Source organism: Macrobrachium rosenbergii, chromosome 41 (genome assembly GCF_040412425.1).
Source record: "Macrobrachium rosenbergii isolate ZJJX-2024 chromosome 41, ASM4041242v1, whole genome shotgun sequence".
NCBI lineage: Eukaryota > Metazoa > Arthropoda > Malacostraca > Decapoda > Palaemonidae > Macrobrachium > Macrobrachium rosenbergii.
This window is the reverse complement of record NC_089781.1, coordinates 98,925,488-98,949,030: the sequence shown is the minus strand read 5'-3', so window position 1 is coordinate 98,949,030 and position 23,543 is coordinate 98,925,488. Positions and strand designations below refer to the sequence as shown.

The 23,543-nt window shown below is 38.0% G+C and overlaps 1 protein-coding gene across 50 annotated transcripts in view; it reads right to left on the bottom strand.

Annotated features, from left to right (window-relative positions):
- Positions 1-60: 60 nt before the first annotated feature.
- Positions 61-23,543, bottom strand: part of heph (polypyrimidine tract-binding protein 1 heph) — a 387,035-nt gene continuing 363,552 nt past the window's right edge. For 6 of the 50 annotated variants that reach the window (XM_067084746.1, XM_067084745.1, XM_067084780.1 and 3 more), the window contains 13 exons: positions 21,920-22,060; positions 16,264-16,315; positions 13,976-14,034; positions 13,626-13,791; positions 11,907-11,999; positions 9,962-10,024; positions 9,342-9,472; positions 7,453-7,486; positions 5,236-5,328; positions 4,936-5,108; positions 4,574-4,695; positions 4,089-4,152; positions 61-3,912 (listed from right to left, as the gene is read on the bottom strand). In XM_067084746.1, coding sequence (XP_066940847.1) covers positions 3,844-3,912; positions 4,089-4,152; positions 4,574-4,695; positions 4,936-5,108; positions 5,236-5,328; positions 7,453-7,486; positions 9,342-9,472; positions 9,962-10,024; positions 11,907-11,999; positions 13,626-13,791; positions 13,976-14,034; positions 16,264-16,315; positions 21,920-22,060 — 1,260 coding nt within the window. In that variant the 3' untranslated portion in view covers positions 61-3,843. The remainder of the gene's footprint in view (positions 3,913-4,088; positions 4,153-4,573; positions 4,696-4,935; positions 5,109-5,235; positions 5,329-7,452; positions 7,487-9,341; positions 9,473-9,961; positions 10,025-11,906; positions 12,000-13,625; positions 13,792-13,975; positions 14,035-16,263; positions 16,316-21,919; positions 22,061-23,543) is intronic. The other 44 variants (XM_067084761.1, XM_067084756.1, XM_067084784.1 and 41 more) reach the window with 12 other exon arrangements.

Below are 23,543 nucleotides of genomic sequence, written 5' to 3'. Positions count from 1 at the left end.
CAAAGGAGGGTGAGCCTTCATGCCCTCCTTACCGAAAGGACATAATTAATATGCAACACGATCGAAATACATATTTATTACAAAATGATAATGTTAAACACAGTACCTGGCTCTTGCTCAGATCCATCCACATTAAGACAAATATACTGTCTGCAGCCTAGTGCCACAAACAAATTCCTTTTAGAGCTAGAATGTCACAAGTTTCATATCATCCTTGAATAAAATGAATAGATGCAAACACTCATCTTCCACATACAATAAAAACAATTAGTTTAAAACAATGGGATTTTGGGGGTTATTGTGGGCCTTTACCGAAAAATGAAGGTGCAATGGGAGAGTTGGTCTAGCACCTACCCTAGCTGTGCCTACCCCTCCAGAAAAGTAAACCTGATCTGTCTTAGGCTAAAACTCAAAAATAAAAAATCAAAAAGGAAAAGAAAATTGTTCTTGAACTGCTGAAATAAAAAAAGCAGTTTCAGTTAGGATGCTCAGTTGTAGTAACTGCCCTGGCAGCCAGGAATTCAAGGAGAGGTGGGTGTGTCTAGTGAGCGAACAAGCACTGACAAGTTAAAAACAAGATGCAAGCTGTTCAAGGCACAACTCAGCTGCTGTCTTTCTGACGATGGTGACCCCTCCTTAGTTTTGTCTGCCAAAGTTTCATCATTAGAAACTATATCTGCAGTTAGTAATGTATAATGTGGGGGTAGCACCAGGTATTGCCCCCACTGCCTTATCCTGTCTATGAAACGACTAATAACCACTGAGATATCCAAAAATTCTTAAAATTCTTTCTTGAAATTCAATTAGAATTTGTGCATGAAAAAAAATTGCTTTCTTAAAACAAACAGCTATTGGGCAAAACCTGGCAAGCACATCTGAATGGTATTTACGGTAGATACATATGCAAGAAGTATACAAGTCGGTTACATTGAAGCAGTGGGAAGAGAAAATGACACACTTCTAAGAAATATTACAATATAGAAGAGTAATGTAAGGTACTTTGTTCCCTTCAAATACAAGTACAGTCTGAGGCACAAGACTTTAGGCCTTTTCTCAAGTGTTTCATGGAACATTTGAAGCTTAGCAAAAATTTCTGATTTATCAGCTACCAGGTTGTATATAGTGCATGTGCAGGCAAGCTGAAATCCTTCAGTAATAAAAATAGATTAAAAAAAGGGGTTACTGCCCTTCACTACTATGTTGGTAATACGAAAGAGCCAACCCCAGGTACAATGCCGCCTCAAAGAGAAAATGGATTAGCATTAATCAGTCAGAGACCCTTAAGATTAACTTGAGAAAGAGACCATCAGCTAAATGGATTTCTAAAATAGAGAAAAAGGATGATGACTTTCTTTTCATCTCGACATACACGTGATTTAAATAAGAAATACAATTCTACACATGTAGATGTAAAAATAGTTGCTTGACTGCACCCATGGAAGTTGGAGTAGGTAGACTTGGTATTAAATAAGGGAGGCAGCAGCAGCAGGTCTAAGCAAAGTACAGGGGAGGGGAGAGGGTTTACATTTCCTCACATGCTATTACCACATCAGCGATGAATATATACGTATGTCCAAACTGACCAATGACCGACATGTGCCACACTGTGAATATCACATAGAAAGGCACCACAGTTGTACAAAAATAGTCTCTGAAACTGATATGTGCAAATTACTGTAAGTGTTTACTAGCCTTCCCAGTGTGGTCCAATTTTATCAATGAATTAAGTGCTATTCTGCGATCTTGGGGAGCACAACTTCACCACAGCACAATACTAAAACAAATAAAAAATTGGTATATATACGTATATATATATTTATATATATACTCAAAACTATTTAATACTACAAATTGGCAATCAAGTGCCCAAATAGACTGTTCAGTAACGCACTTCATAGGCCCAACAAAGGTTTAGACCTGTACCACACTAGATGCCTATTATTTTTTTATTTTTCTGGGATTGTCTTGTCGCAAGTTTCAGACAGATGGGACACTAGTGGTGGGTTGTCAGGGGGGCAGGGCTACTTCCAGCTCAACTATATCCCTGTGTGAATACTGAAATGGATATACTGTATTTAAATTCCAGAGGGATGAATTTCCCATGAACAAAAGATAAAAAATTAATGACTGAAATGTATATGTGCCTTAGGTAAGGGGGCAGTTCTTCCCTCACCTAAAATAATGAAGAGTCATAAGGGAGAAAACTTTCTGACTAGCCAGCAATGGTTGAAATGCTGTGGTAAACAGTACTGCCTTGCCCTCCAACAACCAGCTGTTTGAGATACTGCCAACTTCCTGGGTGCATGGCTCAACCTTTGTGCTTCTTTCCATTTTTTTTTTTTTACTTCATTTTATCTTTTTTTATTGATAAATAACAAATAATACTTTTGTATATCATTAATAAAAGCTAATCAAATTTCCTATGAGCTACATACACTGAACAACAATATAAGAATGCCACAACATGGATGGGCGAGCCCACCCACAAACTGGCCAGGTGGCAGAGAGGGGTGGAGGAAGGGCCCGCTCAGGTACAGTCTCGCTGCCCCCTAACAAACGCTCATCATAAGCAATCAGTTTTAGTTTTTGTAGTTTTGGCGACACTACGTCCACCCACCACAGAAATGCTGGCATCATTGTATGCTGATATACAGTGATCCCAAGAATAGCTAACATTCAAACACTGTTAACATGGGTGAACACCTGATGATGGAGGTAACCTAATAAGCAGCCTACACCTAGACCTGTCAGCCCACGGCTACGGCTGTAGTCTCCCGCGGTTACCCTCTCGTTCTTCTTCAACCTAGGCTGCTTAATCCAAACATTGTTCAAGGTAAACGAGGACAATATGAATTGGTATAAAGCTGTTTCTTCAAGTAACTGCATGAGTTAAATTCTGGGCACAACAACCACATCCCCTGTCTGCCTACCATACAAACATTGGAATCATCGAGCATAAAGTGACTTTAGATGGAATGATCTGAGAAAATTCTTAAGACGGAAGAGGTTGATCAAGAAAAGGAGCTATCAGTTTACACTTTGGAGACGTCAAAAATGCAAAAATATATGCTTTTAATAACACTGACATATTGTGATAAATTACCAGTTCTATATTTCCTCCATTTCCCCAAAAATATGAATTGTGAGAATTTCACTGGCTACTTTATGAATTTAGCCCATCTCTTCTCTTTTATTTTCATTCATGTATACTTACACATCTAGCTCTAAACATTTATCACTTGCAAACACTTAAAATAAAAGAGCTACCTGTATTAAAAGAATCTGCTGTGGCTCATGCTGGCTGAGGTTTCAACACTTAATTCCAGAGTAATCTCAGAGAGCATGAGGAACTTACTGTACCAGAGGTTTCCTTAAATTTTCTTCTTCTTATTTCACCCACAACTGGGGTGAAAACACCCCTAATACTGTTTAACCTTCACCTTACACAGAAAAGACATCAAGGCTATTTTGCCAATTTACTTTCACGAAAGTATATCATATGGATATGTTACCCAAATACCCAAAACTTTCTGGGTACAGAAAATAAATAAAATTTTCTTCGTTAAGTCTTAAACATTTTTGTGTGGAATCAGCTCTTCTCTCTCACTTTTTAATATCTCTAGGTCCTGCCTCCTTTAAGTGTAACATTTGGTTAAGCTAGGTATTACTATTTAAAATGCCATGCCCTAAATTAAGAAACGTCAGTTCCAACTATAACTGACAAGTGGGATCATCTTCCTTTGGATCCATATTTTTCCTATACCCAGGTATACAAATGCTCCTGGAATATGGAGCCCCTACAGGCATTCTGATCCCTGGCCCATTCACTTCCACATGGGTTGTCTAGATGGTGCTCTTGCTGAAACTCACACGTAGGTGGGATGAATCACTCAGTTGGAAGTTGTGCATTTTCTGGGGGAAAAGAAATGGCTTTAGTACTTCCAATGTACACAAAAAGGTTTGTATACAAGCAGTAAAAAAATTCATAGCTAATAAATTCATGTTTACTACCCAAATCTATCCAATAATGTATGAGGTGTATCAATGTCATCACAAAGTCCAAAGTGCACTAGATGAAGAGTACTTACAACTAGGGCAGAAATAGCTTCTTCGACTGATCCCAGCTGAATAAGAGCCATTTTTCTGTCCTTACTGAAATATAAAAGGAAGCCATGCCATGATTAACAAAAAAAATAAAACGACGTAAGAAAAATTACCAATCATCAAAACAATCTTTCCTCTAATTCTCAAGTAAATGTGGGAAGGGTGGACGGTACTTCTCAACTTATACCCTTTTATCACAGTTTTACTTCAAATGAGTAATCCTCCTTCAAATATTAAAAATAACTTATATGCAAACCAGTAAAGACCAGACCACTCAAATAATTGCAAAAACGAAGAACAAAGAAAAAACTGCTTCGAACAATGTATATAAAACTGTGGATAATTTAAACCAATAATACAGAACTGCTCCCATAAATTTACTTTAACTAGAGTGGTGCATACACCATTATCAGCATCTAGCTTCACACAGACAAACATAAAGACGACTCGAACAGAAATATTAACTTACGGGAAGAACTTGAAAGCCTTCACTTCACACCCAGCTAAACTAAATGCATCCTTGATCTGCTCCTCTTCTACAGTGGGTGGGATGTTGGACAGATGCAAGGTAGCACTTGGAGGATAAATATTCTGGGGAAAAAAAGGGGGAATTACACACACTGACTTTATGAACCATCTTTATGGGCTGAAATGACACTTTCACACCTATGATGTCTAAGTTTCAGGCCATACCAAATCACAAAATTCTAACAAATCCATTACACCACAACCAAGCTTTCCCCTTGAGGAAGGCTCCTTTGAACTTCAAAAAACATTGAAAATGGACGAATCGATGGTTAAAAACCCTAAGAAAGACCTGTGCAAACCAACCTGATAATTCTTGGAGCCTGGCTTCTTGAAACGGTGCAGAGGAGAGTTGCTGTAATCCTTGGTGAGACCAGCATCTGGCTGACCTTCTTTGGGTAACTGCACTGTCTGATGTTTACTCAAAGTAACACGAATTTGCTTGCCCCAGGCTTTCATCTTGTCCAAGTGTGAAATAGCTACAAAAATTGAAAACAGTGAGTTCCTACATTTCCGAGAACTGTGCGCACTCTATATGCATGCACAGCAATTTAGGGTCAAGACATGGCACATTAATATCAACACTAAGTTCAGAAAAAACCATACCTAGCTGTGTCTGATGAGGCTCAGACATCTGGATCAGGGCATTATCCTTCTTGTTGAATAGAATCTTGACGCGTTGTACATCGCCATACACTCCTGCAAGTACAGCGGTATTGGAAGGTCACAAACAAAATGCACTGCAGGAAATATTGCTGCAAATGCACTGATGAAATGCCTGCCTGCTTTCCTCCATTGAACGTTTACAAACAACCCCTATGTCACACTGCCCGCCCCGCAATAAGTCTTAAATACTTAACACCACTCATCTGGGTGGACAACTAAATACCTTACTATAATGAAGTTCACGTTTTCCAATTCTAATCACTGCACCATTGCATGAGAGAGAGAGAGAGAGAGAGAGAGAGAGAGAGAGAGAGAGAGAGAGAGAGAGAGAGAGAGAGAGAGAGAGAGAGAGAGAGAGAGAGAGAGAGAGAGAGAGAGTGTGTGTTCCTAAGCCTGGCAGTTCAAGTTTGCAAAGAGTAACTTGGCAATTTAAAGATATTTTGAGAACATGACACTTGGAACATGTTCAGTTTTTAAGGGCTGGCAATAAATGAACTTTGCTATCTAGTTATCCTCTGACCTATTTTCATATTACCAAATAGTTTTAATATCATGCTTTCTTGAATATCAATTACTGAGGTTAACAAAACAACTTGAACTAATCACAATTAGATTTGAAGAGCATCTTTTTTCCATTACTGTCCCCTTGATTTAGTATTCTCTAACTTATAACACCCAACACAGATTATGATGTACATGGGTGTGGTGAAGATGGACTCAGTAAATGCTGTAAATAACTACTGTTAAGTAGTTTAACCATTCCACTGAGTTATATAATATGGTAACACTTATAGGTCTGGCCCAAAAGGGGAGTTAGTCTTTCATAATTAAAATTAAGAAATTGAAGTTCTTTTAAAAAAAAGAAACAAAATGAAAACGAGGAAAATTCTTATCAAACTTCATTATTATTTTTCAAGCTAGACACTGATAGTTGGTTGAAACTTGGGACTTACTCAAGTCTTTGTAGCATTCTTGTCAAGCCTGCCTTTTCTTAACTTCTGCTTTGCATTCTGATGAATTACTGATACTCTCCTTCCTTCTCTTTTTCTGATCTGATAAACTTTCCATATTTTTCCTACATTATTTGCCTGCCCAAATATAGATCTGATATTCACTCTGGTGGACAATAAAACAAGATAACTCATTATAGTTTGTGACTCATAAAACTGGCATGAAAGCCCTGTTCTTGAGTGAACACATCTATACCTTTAAATACATGTATATACCCAACTTCTTGAAAGCTTGATTTTGTATCTACTTGTTATATAACAACAAATTTCCTCATGAAGTTCATGTCAAGACTTTACTTTTACCTGTATTGAATGGAAATGCAAAGTAGAAGTTTTAGACTGGCATAAGAACAATAAGTTTAATAATCATCTATTGCACGAGTATACTGCACGTGCGATGAGTATATTCTAGGGTAGACAATTCAAGTAAACAAGAGGTGAAGCACATTGCTATCAATCAATGAATTCTATTCACACAAGAGAACTTCACCAAAATTGCCATTCTTTCCCCTGTCTAGAAGTCTTGCAATGGAGCAGCTGTCTATTTTGGAAAAGTAGAATTGCATCGGGGTTAACTTACGCTGGTTTCCAGTCCTAATAATTGATTGACAGTTCCTACCGCCTGGTGTTAATTGTACCCAGATACCCAACAGGATTAGACAAACCCAATGGAGCAGTCAGGCAGCATAAACATTAAACTACTATATACATAAATGTATGAAGTTCAAGTTATTAGTAGCAATATTTATCCACACTGTGACTTGGGAATAGAGAAGAAAATGAAACAAGCCTGTATAAACACAAATGCTACTGAAGATCAAATTAGTGACAGAGCATATCATTTTCAAGGTCTCAGGGAAGGATACATATTTACAGTTTTCACACTGCATGCATTATAAAGAAAATTGGAAAATTAATAAAATAAACTCAGTTGATAACTGTATATGTATTATTATTTAAGCAATGACCTTATAAAATGAAAGTCAACAAGATTTATACTTTGAGGATGAAAATACACATATGTAGTAAAAGTTTTAGCAGGTCATTTATTTTGTATAATAGACTGGATTCTATGAACTATGCTATAAAAAACTAACAAGTGTACAACACACAAGGGTGCTGCACGTGCAATGACTGAGTGACGTACCGAAGAGGGTAAAGAGAGCGTCAGGCGTGACCATCTACAGTAGAGGAGAATCGCGAAGGAGAGGCCAGTCCAGCAAGAAAGATGGAGTCCAGGGGGCACCACAGCAAGAGAACATAAAACACATCACGTTAGACACGACCCTCGGGTTCTGGCCACTGGTTGTGGGCTATGTAGGGAGGGGAGGGAGGGAGGGAGAGGAGGAGGCATACTGCTGCCACTGCTGGCTTGGTGCTAGCAACTGTACCACTTACATCATCACTGTCGCCAACACGTATCACACACACGCGCACACAAACAAACAAACAAACAAACAAGCACGCTTTCCCTAAAACCAATCCACCCGGATGAAACTCTGGGCCACAATCATTCTCAAGTTAGGACTAAACTAAGCTAAAACCATGACAAACTCCAATTAACATTTTGGGTATGCAAGAACATTTGACTGATTAAGGGTTGTGTGTATCATAGTGTTGGCAGCATATGTGAGGAGGAAGTGTGTAGCGCACCCACAGACCAGCAGGGACCACTCCCTGGTATCAAGACCCACTTTTGGTTAAGAGAGATTAAGGGGGACTTGAAATCTTGATTTTTTTTCTTATTTTTTTTTTTGGTTTTATCTTTCCAGGCTTAAATGTTTTATGCAATTAAATGTCGGGCATCTTGATCCAGAGAATGAAAAAAATTAAAAAACAAAAAAATTAAAATCCTGGGTAATGCATAACTTAAAAAAGTTCATCATTTTAAGCAACTTAGAGAAGCCAATTTTCCTCATTACAATATAAGCAAGTATTAGAGGTCAGAAGCAGGATTATCATCATTATACATATACCAGGATTCTCATCATCAGTTGAAAAAAAAAAAGTTGCATGTAGCTCAATATATTATGTAAGCTGGGGGAGGGAGTCATTTACATGAGAATTTTAATCATGATAGATAGTGTCTCCTAAAAGGAATTAAAACATAAATGCTGGGTGGAATGATGCTTTACAATTCACTTGATACAGAAATGAATGGGTATGCCACTTTGTACAAAACTAAGGAGATAGCTAGTAATGAAGATGACTGAGTGGCTAGTAACACTGCTATGGTGACTAACTATATATATAATATATATAGTCTCAGCAGACATGGCCTTCCACTAAGGACAAGTAGAGTGATCACTGGGCAGACCCATGCTTGAATCACTGAGACGAGTGTGCTAGCATTTCGAATTAACAGGATGAATATAAGAGCTGCCACATGCTTGCAAATGCTAGAAAATCTCTTGGAGCAAACTGGGTTCAAAGGTTCAAACTATAGTATATAAGACTCCAGTGCAGCACTCTCGAGAACTGCTTTAGTATCCAAGCAGAGGTCATGCAACTGTCAGATATCAAACAGAGATGGATACAGAGGGAGGCCTGCATTGCTGCTGCTGCTGCTTGCAATACATAGGTAACTGGACTATACAAAGCAATGTACAGGTTGTGATTAACTGCAGGAATTTTGCTCTTAGAGGAGAGTATCAAATCGGGCTCGGTAGGTAAAGTTTTAGCACGTCACCTCCCAAGTATCCAGTCATCTGAAGCGGCACTCACAGAGTGAATCTTACGATTTTCAAAACAGAATGAGCAAGAGCTTTGCCCAACTTCATTGCATCACGAAAATCAAATAAAAAATAATGAAGCCTAAGATCTACGAAAAATCATTAGTGAACTATTCTAGAGTGTCCAAATTAAAATTCTGTCAAATCTTGAATTCTGCATATACAGTATTGTAGTTACAAAACTGACGGAAAATGCTGTATGTGAAGTGTCAAGAAAGTAATATGCACAACTGACCAAGCTAAGGCGTAGTAACTAAGATACTTCTTTGAGCTTTTTCCCTCTCGGAACATGTTGAGTACTGACCTCCTCATTCAGGTTGGAGACTAGCAGAACACAGTTGGCGGATGGTTGACCGGGCAGTCGCAGGCCTGCAGCGCCAAGAGCAGCAGCGGTTGGGGTCACTCCAGCTAAGGGCATACCTGTGAACTGCATGCCTGCAACACAGCAATGATGTATTATCAATGCATGCAAGCTTCCCAACTCACATGATGTTTACACATAACTCACTTCTGATTTTGCATTCTTTAGTCTAGGTAATAGCTGATATCTTCAACAAAGAAATAAATAAAAAAGGAGCAAGAATAAAAAAAAATAGGGGAAAAATTCCAATCCTTAAGTTATAAATGAATTTACTTAACAGAAACATTACAAATGTATTGCAAAGATTTTAATGATTTAAATTTTTCCAATAATTAGCTGGTGCAGAGAACTATGGGCAAAAGGAAGGATAGAAAAACCCGGATCAAATCCTATAATAGAGAAAGTGGTAGAACTCTTTAGGATAAAAAATTAAAGAGAAACTCTAAAAGGTGAAGGAATGAATAAATGAAAAAGATAAAACAAATATTTGGCATCATTGGAAGATCCCGGTTTTTCACCCTATGTCAAAGCATAGCTAGTGGGTGCCTTCACATTTAACCTACCTGACGGTGTAGCGTTCTCGCCAGTACGGTTCATGTTCAGATTAGGAGCTGAAAGAGAAGAAACTGAAACAGAGATAGTACACAGTGAGAGCCCAAGTCAGGTCAGGTCAGTTTAGGACATGCTAACACAGGAACAGCTGGCTATCACGTTGGTGGTGAGTGATGATGGTAATGATGATGACAAGGGCTCAGCATTAGAAACAGTACAGCAGCAGTCCGAGGTAAGAAACCAAAATCATATAGTAACTGTGGTGGCTAGACAACAGCTGAACAGTAGTGTCAGCGGTAGGAAGCCAACTAGACGATGATGACAAATGGGATTAGGACCCCCAAGACAGATCCAGGATTGGCCTGATGCTAACAAGATATCTGGTCAGGATGGAATGAATCATGGGTATCTAATAGGCTATCATTAAGGGGAAAACAGAGGAAAGAAAATCAAAAGCTTCAAGTGGGGTGTGGAGTAGAGAGAACGGGAAGAAATACTGGAGGCAGATAGATCTTCCTTGAATGTTTTATGTACATGAAAACTATCTTTTTACTTAGTGAGAATAAAAATTATATAAAAAAATGAGTAAGAATAGGATAAGGAAGCAAGGACAAGTTTTAACAAGACTACAGGAGGACAAAGGTTTATTTTTCTTTTTTGTTTCAGGAAAATTAAAGGTTGGGAAACTTATAGGCGAGTATGAGAGAGAAATACCCTTCCATCAGACCCTAGTAGTACTGAATCATCATTCAAATAATGCACGTGGCTTCTCATTTAAAGATCTGTGAAATAAGACAAGTAATATCATGACTAGACTATCAACTCCTATGTAAAAAGAAATAAAATAAAAGTAGCAAAAAAGTTTTATCAGGGCTTTTTATGCTTAACTTCACTGGAATTAAAACTTGTATATATGAATATATATACTGTATATATTAAATTTAACCACTGATTTGTTCTCTTTTTTCACATTCACTAATAAGGCTACTGCATAAGACACCTATAAGGGACTTTATAATGGCAGTCAGCAAATCCATCATACATGACCTGCAATCATTATGAGTATTTGACAACAAAAGTTACAAACTGACTTGAAATTCTTGAGGTACATTAACTAGGAAATTATGCTGAGCCTTACCAAATAAATAAAATATACTGTAGTGCTATGACACTGGCTTTAATGTACCTGTCATTTGGAAGCAATGCAACACTAATTGGGGGACTGACGATGTCATTTTTAAACGTCTCGTTTACTTGAGGTTCCAGGTCAAATCCACAAATGAGCAGCACCTTTTTTTTTTTTTTTTTTAACTCTTTGAAAATGGGATATTCAAATTTTAAGAGCAACTTATTGAATTAAAGCCAGCTTCAAATGTTAACATCATTTTAACACACAACAATCCTCTGCTAAAGTAAAGCCAAGAAGTTATGACATGCATTGCTGTATAGTAATTAATATCCTCTTATCTTCTGCCCGATATGTTAGGTAAGCCTGAAACAAACTCCTTGTATTGATAAAAAGTGCTTACAGGAGTAACTTTCCTCTTAAAACATTATGATATCTACCATCAAAGATCTAGACAATGAAGAAAACAAAAATCACACAACTATGTCTTGGCCTTACATGATAATCATTAGTAATCAACAAAAAGCATATGGTACCATCCACCACAACCACTGTTATTTCTCTTTCACTTCAATCCCTTTGGCTAAGAGCTTGCTCCCAAATTGAATGCATTCTTGAAGAGAATGGACCAATACCAGAGAACTACATCGCAAAACTCCCCAACGTTCGTGTCCAGAAACTCGTGGGGAGCTCCTGAACAAGAGGTTAGGGTGGCATCAAGGCTCTTTGCATCGTGAGTGAGGGGATCAAGCCAGTAGCACTCAAAAGGAGAGCAGCTGCAAGAGAGAGATGGTGGAAGTGGCAGCAGTGTTAATCGTGCAGTACCATACCTCCTCCCACAGGTGAGGCCCCATAGGCAGCGGTTAGCGGCGACGAGAGTCCATGCATTGCAGCAAACGGGGAGGCTAGCACACCGGGGGCACCTACAATATTGATAGCACACCCTGAGGCTGGGTCCACGAGCCCCCACCACACACACCCTCTGGCCAGGTTAAGCAGTCTACTTCCAGGTCTTGTCACAGGACAAACCATCAAGTAATTGAGTTCAGGAGTATTTCACTTATGCAAGGGACTACAACGAGAGGTTGCGCACCAAAAATCAATGTCGTGGGTGATTTTTGCAATGCAATGTTATCCTTCATTGTAAGCCCCAAGCAACCATCCTCTCTCAATTTCCTTGGTAGATTGAATGTCAAGTGACAGCCCCCAACAAATACTGCTATACCCATCAAGACCCTTAACTAACACAACAAGAGCGCACAACTAGTAATAACATGCCCACATACACCCACCTGGTTCTATCAAAAAGCTTGTACACCCTCTGTGAATTCTACAAGGGGGGAGGTCTACATTTGGATTAGTGCAAATAGAAGCCTGTAACTCTGATAGCTTTGGTGGAACCCAAAATATAAACTACAACTGGTCATTAGATAAGCATAGCTTCCAACCTTACTTATAAGCTGTGGGTCTAGTATGGGGGCGGATGTGTGCCAGTGTGTGTTAGACAATGGAGGTCACGTGCACTCGGGCCATGTGTGGCAGAGGTGCTGCTACGTACGGACATAGGGTTTTCCCTCACGTACCACAAAACTTAATAAAAACCAGCAGAAACTTAGTCATTCAATGATAAGGGAAGGTTCCAAAATTGTCCCAAAGAGCTATCTCAAGACAAAGATCAATTTCGGCCGATGACGATCAAGGCAAATTTATCTGGGGGGTGGTTTTTGTTAAGTTCTGAGGAAGCTGTGGGAAACCAATGGGTCACCCTTCAAAATGGCATTTTCTCTCTCATCTTTCCAGGGATGAAATTCTGGGATTACAAAGGGACTGTTTTGGAAAGGTATTTGGGGGCATACAAACTGAAGAAAAAAAATATATATACAACTAACCCCTGGCATGGCAATAAAATAACCATTATCAAAAACTGATGCATACAAAAAGTTCATATATAGATATACTGTATATAATTTTACATGTCCTGATCAGTCTTGTTTGGCTTTTGTCACTGTAAGTTACTATGTATGTGAAAACTAAATAAATCTGGTACATAAAAAATCAACAAAACAACAGGAAACGTCCAAGCGGACAGAGGAGTGGAGGAAAGTTGGTAAGCAGTATGGAGAAGAGAAGAGGGGGACAGGCTGGTGAAGTCTGGGGAAGAGGAGTCCAGAAGAGAGCAGATGGGTCCACCATAAAACCAGTCCCACAGCCACACTCAGGGAGGGCCCGCAGCCCCTACAAAAATAACACGAAAGCAAAATACTTCCCAAAAAACACTGTGTCGTCAAAACTGTAACAATGCACAGCCACACGCTCGTGACGCAACGTACGCGTGTGAAGGTATACTCAAACTGACCGCACACATGTACAATACTATGAAATCATATTCTCATTCACAGGTACATTAAGAGTGTGACTGTGGGCTGGGACTGAGGGTGGGCAGATGGGCCACTTTGCATGCAGGGTGGCCCGCGTGGGAAGCAGCCCACATTGCGTGCAGGGAGTGGCCCGCTGGCCAACCACACTGCTGGGCAGGCCACGCCACTTACCACCAATGGCCAAGGCAGAGTCCAGCGTAGGGTCACCAGTTGGCAGGTTGGGGTTGGTGTAATCTCTTGACTTGTCATTGTTGTACTTGACATTCAGATTGCTCAACTTGCTGTATTCAATTCGCAATGTGCAGCAAGCATTGTAGATGTTCTGCCCATCAAGAGTCTGCAAAGACCAAAAATAATTGAACTCTCAGAAGAGCAGAGGTATGTTATTTTGCCATTAGAGTAACTTCAATCAATGGCCATACAATTAATACTCATCTTGCAACATGCTCTGAAGTCCGATTTTCTTCAAAAATATAATGTATGTAAGAGTTCACAACAAAGTAACCACAAAAAACACTTACCATTTTGGCAGCCTGAGCAGTGACTACATCTGGGTACTGGATCAAAGCCTGGAATGTGTCTGCAAGAGAAAAGAAAAACATTAGATATCTGCAGTGGCATGGACTTCATGCAAAGATAGGTTACTCGTACTAACTGTCCAACTCATACCACTTTTTATAATGTATAAAAAGGTGGTTAGAAATTTACAACAGGCTAATGAAAAACTTTTAAACTAAATTTCGGGGACTTAATTTTTCCTACTGCTATCACAAGCAGGGCCTTTCTCCCAAACAGATTTAGCCATGAGTTACCAAACCAGCCAATTAAAATATCTGGGAAGGAGCACAGGAATGTGGTTCATGGCTTAACAATATTATCACAATAGAAATGACTTATGCATGACCTGAATTCACATTGATATTAATGCCATTAGCCTACTCAAATACAGGACCCAAGGTTAGCCTCTCCTTGCACTTGAGTTTTTTACTACCAACTCTAAGAGTAAATATCAACTCTTGAAATAACCTAAGATATGAGAGAGAGAGAGAGAGAGAGAGAGAGAGAGAGAGAGAGAGAGAGAGAGAGAGAGAGAGAGAGAGAGAGAGAGAGAGAGTTGATGGATAAGGGCTTACAGAATATATTTTACACTTCTATGTAAAACAGAGAGAGAGAGAGAGAGAGAGAAGAGAGAGAAACTTGATGTCTAAGGGGTTATAGAATATATTTTACACTTCTATGTAAAACTGTGAGAGAGAGAGAGAGAGAGAGAGAGAGAGAGAGAGAGAGAGAGAGAGAGAGAGAGAGAGAGAGAGAGAGAGAGAGAGAGAGAGAGGGGGGAATACATGCGCACTCAGAAGGTTATAGGAAAATAAACCAGGCCACACGTGCCCAGAGAGGGCACCTCCTGATAAACAAAGGGTCCAAAATAGACCGAATCTAAACAGCAAAGCCATCTGGTGGAGGGTAAGACACCTTTACCAACCTTCCCTACCAATTATGGTTCAACCACCACCTATAGGTGGGGAAGTTACTGTAGTAGTAATAACCATCACATACACTATACTTTCAAACTTCAATCACACAATAAATGGAAGCTCACATTTGCACGACAGTCTTTATCAATTTCCCATAACAAAGATCACATCATAACTCCAGACATCTTGTAATAACTATATTGTATAATAATCAAAGGAAACTGACTCACAAGAAAGATTAAATAATAACACTGAATTGTTGTAACAATAACTGCACTTGACAACTCAATTTGGATGTTGTTATACCTAGCTTGTTGTATCTAGCCATAACATGGTCACAGCAAACTGTAAATTGTAATTGCTTTCAACCTCAAAGTTTACACTACTCTAACTTAGGTATTTTAAGAACTGGGATCAAACAACTACACCTGATGGTTTTCAATCTCTTGTCATCATCCTGTTTTATTTTATATCTTGGTTGATGAGCAAAATTCATCAAAATTTTATTCATACTTTCCCTCAATCCAAGTGTGTCATATTTAACCAACTTTTCCTATTTCCTAATGTGTAATTTTGGGGTTTTCAATATTGTAATATTTTAAAAACCACTTTCATTATATTTTTTTTTTAAAAACCACTTTCCTTGGTCCTAATGTGTAATGTAGGGATTTTCATTATTATAATTTTTTTAAAACCATTTTTTCCTACGTCGTAATGTGTAAGGTACGGATTTTCGTTATTATAATTTTTTTAATCAAACTAAAACACCTTATCACTTTTCAAAAACTAGTTATAGGAGGAAAAACAAAATTCTGGGACAAATGATGGTTAATTCTGTGGCTATCTGAAACTTTGACTGGCACATTAAAATACCTAATTATGCCTTTTGATTTATAGTTTGTCTATATCTATCTATCTATACACACATATACATACTGTATGTGTGTGTGTATATATATATATATATATATATATACATATATACTGTATATATATATATATATATATATATAGTATATATATATATATATATATATATATATATATATATATATATATAGATATATACTGATATATATATATATACAGTATATATGAGTGTGTGTGTGTGTATACAGAGAGAGAGAGAGAGAGAGAGAGAGAGAGAGAGAGAGAGAGAGAGAGAGAGAGAGAGAGAGAGAGACTACACATGAAAAAACAACCATAAACACATTCCTAAGGAATCCAACCTTACTGATGCCACATTCCAGATATAATCTTATGAGATAAAATTCCAAGTTGATTATCTTAATAGTTATAAAAAATTTTATTTTTTGTAAACTTTATTTACTTACTGTTCTTTGTGAAGGTGACAATTTTGAGCACTTTCCCAACACGAGAGAAGATCTGGAAAAAGAAGGCAATGCTATGTAGTAATCATGAAATCCTTATTCTTAAAATCTATTTATATATTACCTATGCAATAAAAGCTATTTAGCAGTACATTAGGCTACATCGTGTAATAATCTATATATGATAACTACATACACATATGCAAACCTGTTTAGATTAATCAAGGGTAAAGCCTTATTCATATAAATGAAAATGTAACCCAAGACATTACAGTATTTTACATAATCAACCCAATTTATGACAGGAAATGTGAACTAATTAGTACATGCCCTGGTGCCTAAACACTTTAAAAACTCAAAAATCAATCAAAAAACAATGGATGAAGAAAAAAACAATTGCAGAACAAGTAAACAGAAATTTATATATATATATATATATATATATATATATATATATATATATATATATATATATATATATATATATATATAAATTCGAGTTTGAAATAAGTAGAAAACAAGTAAAATAATTTTTATATAAAAAAAATTGAGTTTGACATGAGTAAAAAAAAAGTGGGGAAAAAATTCAAAACGACTAAAAAAAAATTATTATATATAAAAAGTCGAGTTTGAAACGAGTAAAAAAAAAAAAAGTATCTAAAAAGTATTCGAGTTTTTGAAAGCAGACAGGTATTGGCAGACATCTCCACTCTCCGTTTCTTATCACGGCCAAACACTCGCTTCATTTCATAACGATTTTCGCGGCTACTCCCCCGAAGATGCTACTGACGGGCCTCTCCCTACCTACCTCCCACCTCCTCGAAGGGCGTTAAGTTACTCCCACGTGTAGGTAAACATTATCAACTTGCAAATGTAAATATTCATGACTATTTGTATGTACGACGAAAGAGTAACGGGCGTTATAACCAAGCTATTTGTGACCTTCACAATCAGTTTCCCCGTTTTATGAAAATGTAGTTACGAAAACCTTCGATGACTTGTTTAGATGAAGAGAAAGTTCCACAATGCATAATTACAAAGAATATACGAGTGTTATATCTTCCATTCTCTCCTAATTTTCAGCGCAAATTTGTGGCCTTCATTTATAAGTTTATGAAAATATAAAAAGTTAACACATCTTCACTGACTTGTTCATATATAGAGAAAGTTCCGCAATACCTAATTACTAAATACAGTTAATACAGTCTCTCTCTTGATTCACATTGTAATTTGTTGCCTCCATAATTTTCACAGTTTTGTAAAAATATAAGTTTTACACATTCGCCGACTTGTATATATATTAGCGATGTCCCACAATGCGTAATTATAAAGTACAATTAATACCCCGAATGATAAAACTAGGCCAAGTGTTTCAGATTCCCGAAAATATGTTACAAACACATTCACTGGCTTGTATATATTAAAGAGAAAGCACCACAATACTTAATTATAAAGTACAATTAATACATCGAGTGTTAAAACTCGTCCAAGTGTTTCCGTTTCACGAAAATATAAGTTATGAAAAGCTTCACTGGCTTCGTATATTACAGAGAAAGTACCACAATGCTTGATTACAAAGCACAATTTATGCATCGAATGTTAAGCCTCGCCTAAAACTCGTCCAAGTGTTTCTCTTTCATGAAAATATAAGTTATGAAAAGCTTCACTGGCTTGTATATATTACAGAGATGGCTGCACAAAGCATAATTACAAAGTACTGTGTCGCACGAACAGCCGGCCCGCATGGTCGATATTCCACCATTCCTTACTTGAATACCAACCAACCTGAATCTCTTGAAAGACGTCTCACCCAATCATCAACCCACACAAACACAAGCGCGCGCGCACACACACACTCGGTAGCATGACAACCGGTGGAAATGTCCCAACGCCTGAATTCTTTAGAGCAAGAAAGTTCCGGGTCCGGGAAATGTTAAAATTGAATACAGAATAGAAGAAAGAGAATATGAAAGGAGGTACAGTAAAAGGAACGAAAGGGGTTGCAGCTAGGGGCAGAAGGCACGCTGCAAAGAACCTCAATAATGCCTACAGCGCACCGCATGAGGTGCACTGACGGCACACCCCCCCCCAGCGGGTCTGGAAATGAATACGTCGTGTGTGACGCAGTGTACACAAAAGGAACGTTACTTTGTCGACGAAGTGAAAACACAAGATCCAGGTCCTGGAATTCTGGAATTCCTTCAAAAGCAAAAAGTAGAACTCGTAAATTGGGGGGTCAAAGAACTGGACACGAATTTCAGTATAGATTTCCAGGGTTTGGGTCAAGGTACTGTGTAGATATTCGAAGGTCGCAGCAAGACAACACGGAATATGAATTCACGCAACGGTCGTAAAATCATGCAAATTCTACTGTAGCGTGAATGCTCCGTACTGCAGTAGGAAATGGTTTGTGTGTACGAACACTATATACATATATATACACACATATTTTATATATAATTTACTGGAGATACAAAAAGACTACTTCGAACTACTTTAAAATGAAACTATATGCTCACTAAGCACTTGAAACTGATAATGGTTTATACAACCATAAGAACAATTCACTTCCCATTAATGTAAACAAACTCTGCCCATACATTCCCGAACCGCAAATAGAGGCAATGACCAGTACATAAAACCCCAACCCACATGAATGTGAGGGTTCGTGAAATAATGAGTCATTGACAACAGCAAAGGTTAACATATTCAATACCACGGTCAGGAATTTGGTTACAATCTTCAGCTGGCACCCGGCCAATTATTCCCTGGCTACGTGTACGCAACGGGTAAAAATGACGGATAGGGGAAAAGTCATTCGGGAACCGTCAAATTTATGTGGCGAGTAATTAGTTCATGAAGTGTTGCGGGATTTGTAAACATGATAAATGAGAGTCGATCTTACGAAGACATAAATTTGAAACGGAGAATGAAGACCTCGTGAAAAATATACTAAAATATTGTCACGATGAAATTTTATCGACCGTACATTGTTGTACATTACAACACTATAGCTTCTTTTACCAAGCCATAACTCTTCCCTTCATACACTTCCAACAAGTAACCAACTAAGACAAGTAAACACAAACACAAACACACACACACACACACACACACAAATCCAATGCGGCACGAAGGAACGCGTGCCTGAGAATATCACTAAATCCACGTCAGAAGGCGAGTGAAAACGGAGACTCTGAAGAAGTACTTTCACAGTTTATTCTGCATTTTCAAGTTCACATTTTCAAGTGTGAATTTGAAAATGTTAGAATAAAACTACGAAAGTACTTGCTTAAAGTCCCGGTTTACACTCACCTTCTGACGTGGATTTTGTAATAACACACACACACACATTTATTATAGATAAAATCCCATGTTACACTCCATCTCTTTCAAACCGTACACAAATAACCACCCGACGTCTTTCGCAGCGGAGAGGTTAGGGAGAACGCAGACGAACGACGAGAATGGCAGGCGGATATTGGCCCGGAAACATGTCCAAAATTCGAGGACGGGCAATGAGGAGGTGGCGGCAAGCATCCCTCAAGAGATTTTCAATTTGCGCTCCCCCCCCTACCACCCCCTTCTCTCTCTCTCTCCCTCCACATTCAAATGCATTTGGCTGAAGACGTCTCCGGATACATATAGAGGCAAAGTCCAATTTTAATATTTTAATAATAGAAGTGTTTGGGCACTCTGATGATTAAGGTTAACATTAAGATCAACACAAAGTATTTGCTAATTATATGAAGTACAGACCTTATATTGCATCTATTGGTCCATTTTAATTGTACTTTTCATTTAAAGTATCAAGGTTGAGAGAGAGAGAGAGAGAGAGAGAGAGAGAGAGAGAGAGAGAGAGAGAGAGAGAGAGAGAGAGAGAATCTATTGGTCAACATGAATTGTATTTATATTCAATGTGTCAAGGTTTGAATGAGAGAGAGAGAGAGAGAGAGAGAGAGAGAGAGAGAGAGAGAGAGAGAGAGAGAGAGAGAGAGAGAGAGATCCACAGGTCCTAATTAATTTAAATTTTCACTGAATGTATGAGAGAGAGAGAGTGCAGACATCTATAGGTCCTAATTAATTGAACTTCTCATTGAACGTGTGTGTGTGTGTGTGTGTGTGTGTGTGTGTGTGTGTGTGTGTGTGTGTGTGTGTGTGTGTGTGTGTGTGTGTGTGTGTGAGAGAGAGAGAGAGAGAGAGAGAGAGAGAGAGAGAGAGAGAGAGAGAGAGAGAGAGAGAGCGAAGAATGATACACTGAAATGCCAGCTGGATTGCACCTGCGTGAACCCAATAATGGATACGGGTGCAGATGTTTCTCAAAGAACAGACAGAAGTAATATTCATATCAACGGTATATGACGTCCAACGCCGACTGTTACGCGACAGCTATTAAAAAATAACGTACCTTGACCGCAAAATAGGTAAACATCCCAACAAAGAATATGGTTCTCATTAAGATGTAAAAGAAGGTACAGGGAAATACAGAATGAAGAGATCTCACTTATTAAAAAGAATAAAAAAAAACATAAAAAATGTATTAAAATGCAAGGAGAATGCATTAGGGTAGTAATGCATTGAATCTTCGCTTGAACTTTTGAAGTTCCAATTGCATATCATTAGCAAGACTTCCACAGTCCAACGGCGTGAGGAACAGAGGACCTCTGGAACTGAGCTTAATTTTCTCATCACGATTTAATTACGTAACCAGGAGGCCATGACCAATAACAGCCATACTGTAAGTGATGGCTTCTCATTAAATACACAATTCACAGAAAACAACTGTGAGCTCTCTAAAACTGATGTAATTCCCTTGAAGATGTCTCAGCCTCCCAAAGGATGTCATGCAATTGGAAGTTCTGAAGTTCAAGCGGAGATGCAACGCATCACTGCCCTAATACAATTGTCCATGTTTTAATAATTTACTTATATAATACAACTGTTCATGTTTTAATAATTTACTTATATTTCTTTTCTATTATCTATTGATTTGTTCACTTATTTATTTTTCTTTTTTGATAAATGATCTCTTCTTTCTGAATTTTCCGTTACCTTGTGTTACTACTTTCTAATGAACACCATATTCTTTGGAAGATCGAATTTCAAGTCAATGGCCCCTGTGGTGGGCTGGGTCCACATGAATAGGGTTCACCTTCTGAATAATAATAATAATAATAATAATAATAATAATAATAATAATAATAATAATAATAATAATAATAATTAGACAAATGGCCCGACTCATTATCTTTTCCTGGACAATTTCGAAAACTAAAATTTTTGGACCCCTAATATACAAGACGGACCCTTGACACTATACCTTAATTTTGACCCCTAATAATAATAATAATAATAATAATAATACTAATAATAATAATAATAATAATAATTATAATAATAATAATAAACAAATGGCCCGTTTCATAATTTTTTCCCTTTGTTTCGAAAACTATAATTTTTTGGACCCCTAATACAGGACGGACCCTTGACACTATACCCGAATTTTGACCCCTAATATACTTAGAAAGGACCCTTTACACTATACCTTATTTCGGACCCTTACTATACACAACACTCCACCTACAAAAGGAAGTCCTTAAACACAACAACGTCACATAAACAAACAAAACTCAAAAGAAAAACCAAAATCTGGTCTTACCTGATAGAGGACGTCGAGGGTGACAGGGTAGATCATGTGTTCAACAATGACCCTGAGGACGGTGTTAGGCCCTCCCTGGGTGTCAGTCTGGTTCACCAGGGCCTGAGCGGCCTGGAGCGCCGCCTGAGCACTCGGGTTCTGCTGGGAGACCAAATATCCATATTTTCACTGCTTGCAGTCAATTTGAGAGTGCCTACATCACTTCTACGGTTATTGCAACAGGTATGCAACAGTTACATTGCAATGTCAGGTTCTACAAGCTTATCATTATTATTGTCAAAGCTATAAGATTCAATGTAAACATCCTTACAATGTACAGTAACACCTCAACTGACCGGACTTCTGTACTTATCGGATACCATATGATTATATCACTCCTACGGTTATGCACCAATTATGCAAGTTACATTGCAGTCTTAGGTTCTACAAGCTGATCAATATCATCATCAAATCTATAAAATTCAATAAAAAACATCCTAACAGTGTATAGTAACACCTCAATTTACCCACCTAGATTTAGCGGATTTCCGTAATTCTAGGCTACCACATGATGATTATCTGGTTATTTTTTCCTACCTAACACAGTCGATGAGATATATTTTCAGATGTCTAATTTAAATTGAATGTCAAGTGGAAAAAGCACTGGTCTGTTTAGGTCAGGAACTGTGTGGAAATACTTTGAGCTGTAATTTATCTAAAAATCATAAATAAAAAATTGCAGGCTATATAATATAGGAATTTTGTTACCTTATCAGCGACGCTACGCCCCCCCACGTCTGTCAAGATGCTACTCTATATGAGGATTCAAACCTTGTCAGTTGATACTTAACAAACTTGATTTCTTATCAGAAAGGCCACGTCCCCTCGGTGTCTGTTAAGGTGCTATTCCATATGAGGATTTAAAACCCCAATTGATATTTGACAGACTTCGTTACTTATTAGAAAGGCCACGCCAACAAAAGTGTCTTAAGTTGAGGTGCTACTGTCACTATGTATAAGGCTTCGAGAACCTATCAGCTGTTACTTGAAACATTTTTACTTATTAGAAAGCCCCCAAAAGTGTCTGTCTGTTGACGTTGTATAAGGTTCAAAACTCATCCACTTTATATAAAGCCCAACTCTCCCAAAAAGTCAAAACTCATCTGTTATTATACTTAACAGAAAGCCCAACTCTCCCCAAAAAAGTGTCTGTTGAGGTGCTACTGTACGTGAGGATTCAAGACCCTGTCAGCTGTTACTTATACTTTCTGTTAAGGTGCTACTGTCCATGAGGACTGAAGACCCTGTCAGCTGTTACTTATTACTTAACAGAAACCCCCATTTGTACATGAGGATTCAAGACCCAGTCAGCTGTTACTTAATACTCAAGACTTCGCTACTTAGCAAGAAAACCCAACTTTCCCCATGAAAAAGTGTCTGTTAAGGTGCTACTGTCCAAGAGGACTGAAGAACCTGTCAGCTGTTGCTTAACAGAAAGCCCCTTCTCCCAAAAAAAGTCCGTTAAGGTGCTACTGTACAAGAGGACTAAAGACCCTGTCAGCTGTTACTTATTACTTAACAGAAAGCCCAACTCTCCCTAAAAAAAAAAAAAAAAGTCTGTTAAGATGCTACTGTCCATGAGGAC